The 6,152-nt window shown below is 39.9% G+C and overlaps 2 protein-coding genes across 3 annotated transcripts in view; both read right to left on the bottom strand.

Moving 5' to 3' along the window:
* The window catches only part of LOC108580176 (mitochondrial uncoupling protein 2-like), a 6,614-nt gene extending 5,430 nt beyond the window's left edge, over window positions 1-1,184 (bottom strand). Inside the window, exons 1-2 of one of the 2 annotated variants that reach the window (XM_017943870.1) lie at window positions 863-1,184; window positions 510-631 (exon numbers count right to left, since the gene is read on the bottom strand). In XM_017943870.1, coding sequence (XP_017799359.1) covers window positions 510-631; window positions 863-982 — 242 coding nt within the window. In that variant the 5' untranslated portion in view covers window positions 983-1,184. The remainder of the gene's footprint in view (window positions 1-509; window positions 632-862) is intronic. The other variant, XM_017943869.1, reaches the window with a different exon arrangement.
* LOC108579877 lies at window positions 1,108-4,302 on the bottom strand. The gene is made up of 2 exons (XM_017943496.1): window positions 3,991-4,302; window positions 1,108-1,406 (listed from the first exon to the last, which is right to left on the bottom strand). The coding sequence occupies exons 1-2, from the start codon at window positions 4,300-4,302 to the stop codon at window positions 1,290-1,292; spliced, it is 429 nt and encodes a 142-aa protein (XP_017798985.1). The 3' UTR covers window positions 1,108-1,289.
* Between the last annotated feature and the right edge of the window lie 1,850 nt (window positions 4,303-6,152).

Here is a 6,152-nt window from a genome sequence, read left to right as displayed (position 1 = left end):
ATATCGCGTGGTCACGTGCACGAGAATTGGAGAAATTCACGGTATTATTCGTACAGTAACCAAAGAAGCTACATCCGAGAGAGAGTTAAACGTGCGGCTTTTCTTCAATTTCTATAAGCGTTTAGTTCAAGTTACTTCAAACGGACAGCCCTATTACGATCAGCCAGTAGATACGGAATTAATTTTTTATTCTTTTTTTCTTTTTTTTTTCTCTTACTCTACAATTCAAACAATCGAATATTTTCGAGAGGGCGTGAAAAATTTGCCCGGCGTAACGTGTATCGTACTAAACGTATAATATGTATGTATACTATTTTGTAAACCTCGATCCGAATCGGAAGAATCGTAATGACACGCCAAAAAAAAAAAAGAAACGAAACGGTATCTATGTACAAATATTATATCGTAATCGTAATCGTATGTATATATATATATATATTTCTTTTTTTTTTCTTTTTTACCTACCCCTTGTTCGTCTTAAAATACAGATAGGATCGTGAATAACGTACCTTGCTCCTTCGAGTCTGATGATGTTCCCTACTGTCCTCCATAATCCTGGCTGAGTGTTTCGTACAGCGAGCATCGAGCCGTCCGCTGTCGCCAGCAGGATAGGACGACTTTCTCCAGCGATCTAGAAATCGTGCATAAAATTGCTCACGCTTGTAACAGAATAAACCTACACCTAGACATTTGTAAAACGACACTCGGAACACTTCCGATTATTCTCTCTGGCTCAACTACACACCGTACATCTGTGAGAACAGAACGTTCAACGTTTCAAAACAAATGTCTATATTTTCTCTTCTTTTTTCTTTTTCTGGTTTTGTCATTTCGATGAAAATTTCATATTTCTAATACTCACCTGCATTCTGACTTTGGCGGTGTCCAAGGGAAACGTCGCTAAATCAGCGATGCAGGCTGCAGTGCCTGCAGAAAGGAACTTGACCCATAAAGGGAAGTCGTCCGACGCTTGTTGCTTCATCGTGCTCGTATCTTTCGCTTTTTCTATTCTTTCCAACACGTTACTCTTTAGTTCACGTTGATTTGCCTGATGGTAGTGCGTAGCTAGATGGTGACGTGCGTCGGATGTAATGGGAAGGTTGGAAATAGTGCAAACGTTTCGTATTCTCGACTCCTTTTTTATCAATCCCCGCGTGACTGTTCGATCCGTCGAGCTTGCTCGTGCTTATCTGAGCGAGATCCTTTGTTAGAAAAGCGATATGTACACTATTTACAGAGTCCTACCAGAGGACAGGAACCTTTAGATGATCATTTAGCAGACGGCTGATTTAGAGGTGGAGCTTTTTAGGTTCCCTGAAGTGATCAGGATACGCGTGCAGTCCCCCTGACCGCGAGCACTCGTGTTTGATGTCTTGATTGTGAAGTACTTTATACATACTATTCTTCTGCAAACAGAGAAAAAGAAAAACATTACGATTTTCGTCAGAGGAAGGAAAAAATGCACTCGTAACTATCTAAACAATTGTTAATATCGATCGAGGTTCACTCGAGAGTTTTCTCCGTCGCGAAATAAACGCGACGATCGAAGATCAACGACCAAGACTGGTCGAGCAGGATCAAGCGTCGATCACTCGACAAGTCAATCGGCACGCTCTCGCACGTCTGACAGGTAAGATTCACTCGTTATCGTGTTACGAATATACAAACACGAGGAGGTTATCGCGATTCACTCGTGGCGTACCACTGATCCGTCTGGAGCTACAAGTTATCACGATTCTCTCGCGTCACAATCATCCGTAACGCTGACGTTCGCTCTCTTCCCACGGTTTTATGCAATTGAACGCGCGCGGCGAATCCGCAACTTTGCTGACAGCGTATCGCGAGATGTACACGCCTGGGTTACTCGAACCTCTAGCTACGTCTAAACGACGTAAAAATAGATCGGTGCAGAAAAGTGTTGGAGAACGGCCAGATAGAATTATATACACTCGAAGAGCAAGCTCTATCTCTCCCCGCTAAGTAGATCGATCTCAGTAGAAAGAGGGCCGCTCGAGCGAATTGTTTATCCGGGATAAAGTAAACACCTATCGAGTGTCAACGAGAGAGTTTTATCGCCACTTCCGTTTCCACTCGGTTCAATGGCGGAACCAGTTATATTCGCAACGAGTTATCGCGGCCGTGAGGTTATTTTTGCTAAAGAGAAATGTTCCTCGGACCCAGGAAGCAACGGTTTCACGCGGTCACCCGAGAAAAGACGTTTTCTTTCCGTTCGTTATCGCGCCTAGGTTCGACACACGCGTGTACACACGGTCCCCACTTTTCAGGCGAAGAAAAAAAAATAGGAAAAATACCGTTCGCCGAAGCGACCGAAGTCCGACACGTGATTTAATTCGGATCCGGTTCCGTTTGTTGTCCGATTACACGGAATTCGAGTTTCATTGTGCGCGAAACGAAGGAGCTCAACGTCCAATCGAATCTATTATCGACGTTTCGTTTCGCCGATACCTTTAATCCGTTGGGTTATTAATAAACGTCCGATCTCGATGAGATGTAAATATTGTTTCACCGACTTTATCCGTTCACACGTCCCGTATAAATTTCAACGAATTTCCACGGAGATGGATGTATGGTAAACATTGAGAACCGGTTGCTGTAACCTTCGTTCACCGATTTCTATTATAAAGTTCAATTCCTTCCACACGCTGCCCGACGATTTCTCCATCGGCGCGGTCTGCTGTGTAGAAAGACCATGGAAGAAGGCACTTGCAAACAATGCGATCGATAATAAACTTCGGCCATGCGCCTGCACCCATTGCTGCATTCGTATTACTCATATACCATGGGCATATATGTACCAGATATATACAGTGTGTTTTAATTTTCCAGAACATTCGCGGACAAGCACAAGTTAAAATTAAAATAATAAAACTTTTTAATAATTTCCTTTGAGATTTCTCTCTTTTCTAGTTCACGATATAGAAAAAAAAAATGTCACCGTACCGTCAGAGGTGGTTCGTTTATGAAAGAGTCACTGTAAAGAGAATGTAAACAAGATATCTCGAATACGGTATCCCTGTCGAGCCTCGAACAGACGGAGTCCTGTAATATCCTTGCGCACGAGGATACGGCTGCTGGAAAGGTGCGAGTATATATTGATTATCCTCGACGCGAACGCGGTAGCGACATACCAATCCTTCGTTCACACACACACACACATACTGGTTTATACGCAGTTAGTATTACGAAACACGAACACGATACACGGGGAGAAAAAGAAATCGATTCGATTACCTTGATATATATTTTTTTCTCGTGGAAAATGTCACCTCTGTTGTATAAATAAACGTCGAGATAGAAATTGTATATCGAAAGTTACGTAAAATCTCTCAACGATCACGTGTAATTTCTTTACCGGGAAGTAAATTCCCCGAACGACGAAAATTCTGGCCAACTTTTCGTGGAAATACACCGGGAGTTTGACAAATCGATGTAGCCGGCTTCGACTACATATTCGCGCATATGCATTGCAGCAACAGACTGCAGGCGCAATGTATCGGCCATGTTTTCTTTTCTGTTATGTTGAAATTCTCGTTCTTTCAAATTGAGAACCGTTCGAGCGGGTACAAGTCGAACGAAAAGACGTTCTTGAAAATCGAAATTACTGTATTATGCAAACGGTGTAATTTCGCGACTGTCAGCTCGTGGAAACGGTTCGTCAGCATCGATTACTTGGTCATTACCGTTGATTATTTAGGAATGACGAAAGGTGACATTGCCGCGTCGATATTGCCTTGAATATTCATCTGCCAGGGATAAGTGAACCTTGAGAATTCACGGACTAACGGAAATGGGATACCTCAATTCTATGCACGATTTCAAAGTATTCGCGAGGAAGATTAGAACCGAATTTGGAAAACAAACGGACGTTCAATTTATCGAACGATTAGAGAATTAATCAACATTTTTGTCGAAATATCGAAAGAGAAAAACAAATGGTAAATATTTGGGATCCGGACGAAATGTACTTACCAAGTGTACAGTGAGTGGATAACAACACAACTGGAACAGGTTACCGTGAAAGCACCGTTTATACCGACTCGCCGACCAATGAGGACCGTCCACAGTTGAATTCTGCCTATCAGCTGCCGTCCGTGACGTCGGCGTTAACCAAAGAAAGCACAGCTTGCGGCCAGATCGATAAGTTCCAGGAACGTGGTGGTATAATGCCCCTTTAGCTGCATGCGAATCTGTATATATGCATCTGAGCAGGGGCAGGCGCACAACGCTCGCCACCCTTTTTCTTCTGGTGAAGAGAAGGGTGACGTACCGCAGGGTATACATCCCTGAACCATGGGAAGTTACGATGTCTCATCGTCGAAATATGTATATATATATATTTTGCCGCATATATTGCAACGTTTTTGCAATCGACGAGGGACATGTGTGACGCAGTTAAACCGCGTTCGATCCAATTGCCGAAACAACACATTGAAAATTGAAAGAAGGACCTTCGAGAACATGTGTGCTCGCGATGAGTTTTTGTCACGCATGTTTTGTGAATGACCGACTTCAACGTACAGAGTCCAAAAATCTTCCTCCGCTCATTTTTATCGCTATGTTTTATCTCACGGAGAGTAACACAAGAGCGTTTCTTCGTTGGTTTAGTGGAATTAAGATTAACAGATAGAGATTAGACGAACGTTTTTATTACAGACTGTTTTGATACTGTTTGATCGATGTTTTCGGCTTTTCCAGACATTTCTATGCTTATCTTATCGTTGTAATAACGATGATACAATAGTTGGTTTAATTGGCTACACGCGTGTCTTTAGCGTGTTTGATAAGGATCGTTGGTTATTGAATTAGAAGGAAGATTCTGGATAGGTTCGATGAGTGCTGATTACATTGAACTTGGAGTATTACATTTTCATTCCTTTGTCTGTCAATTATTCACGAATATCGACGGAATAATGACATAGATAAGATAGGTAGATTATACGCATATTCTTAAATGTATAGTTCTAGGTGAAAATGAACGATACAGTTAGAAAAAAATTTTTTAACGTGAAGGGTTATCGAACTCGCGACCGTCGCGTTGCTAGCACGACGCTTTAACCAACTGAGCTAATAGCGCAGTTGAAATTTCATCTTAATTCAACAAGTTTTAAGGTGTGATTTACTTTTTACGGAAATTTTTTTTTCTGAATTGTTTGTCGTCTATTGTTTTTCAAATATGCTTTTTTCATGAAAAAAGTTATTTGTATAATTACAATGATATAAATATGATTCTCAGTTTTGTTACGAAGTAGTTTTCTCAACGTTTAAATGTTACCTTAGTTAACAAATCATAGTAATTTGCAAATCATTGTATCAGAAACAATTGGCCAGCAATGTGTGCATGAGGTTTTATTTGTGAAGATCAACTGTTTGAACTTTGTCTGTAGTTTGGACTTTGCGTATACAAAGGGTCAAATGGAGTTAATATTATAGTCTGCGTCGATAGATACGTTATCAAGGACAATTTGTCGAACTAATAATAAATAAGTAATTATTCCGTCCTAGTTGTATTTATTGCTAACGATATCTAATACAAATGTCAATTTGTTGAAACGAGAATGGACCAATGATAACTGAATGCAGAAACCTTGGCTTTCAACATATCGGTTTATTTGTTTACGAAGAGCATTTCAAAATTATAAATAATTTAAAGGTTAATTGGAACGATGCCGTTTCCAATTTTAATTGAAATATGTACATTATAGTATTGAAACAGTCTAAATAAGGAATAAAATGGTAATTTAATTTAATAATCGTAGGATAAATAACATATTTGATTAATTGGAATAATTGGAGATGCTCATTGGAACAGGAATATAAATTTAGTTAAAAATTTATTCTTATTTAAAACAGGTCAACAAATTGCTTTTACCAACATAGAGTAACGTATGGATTGATAATGACGAGAACGCTGTACAAAAGCATACGTTGGTAAATTCAAGCTCGTAAATTTGTAAATGTTACATCACATGTAATTGTAGTAAATTTACTGTTTTTCAATTGATCAATAATCGACGAAGATATGTTTACTTAACAATTTGGTATAAAAATTATGCAACTGCATTATCGAATGTTGGAAGCTCAGAAGGTAAAGAAAGTGGCACGCTGAAGATAGAGAATCTTTTAATTTATAT

The sequence above is a fragment of the Habropoda laboriosa genome, unplaced genomic scaffold, assembly GCF_001263275.1.
Source record: "Habropoda laboriosa isolate 0110345459 unplaced genomic scaffold, ASM126327v1 scaffold2, whole genome shotgun sequence".
Lineage (NCBI taxonomy): Eukaryota > Metazoa > Arthropoda > Insecta > Hymenoptera > Apidae > Habropoda > Habropoda laboriosa.
This window is presented reverse-complemented; position numbering and strand designations above follow the sequence as displayed.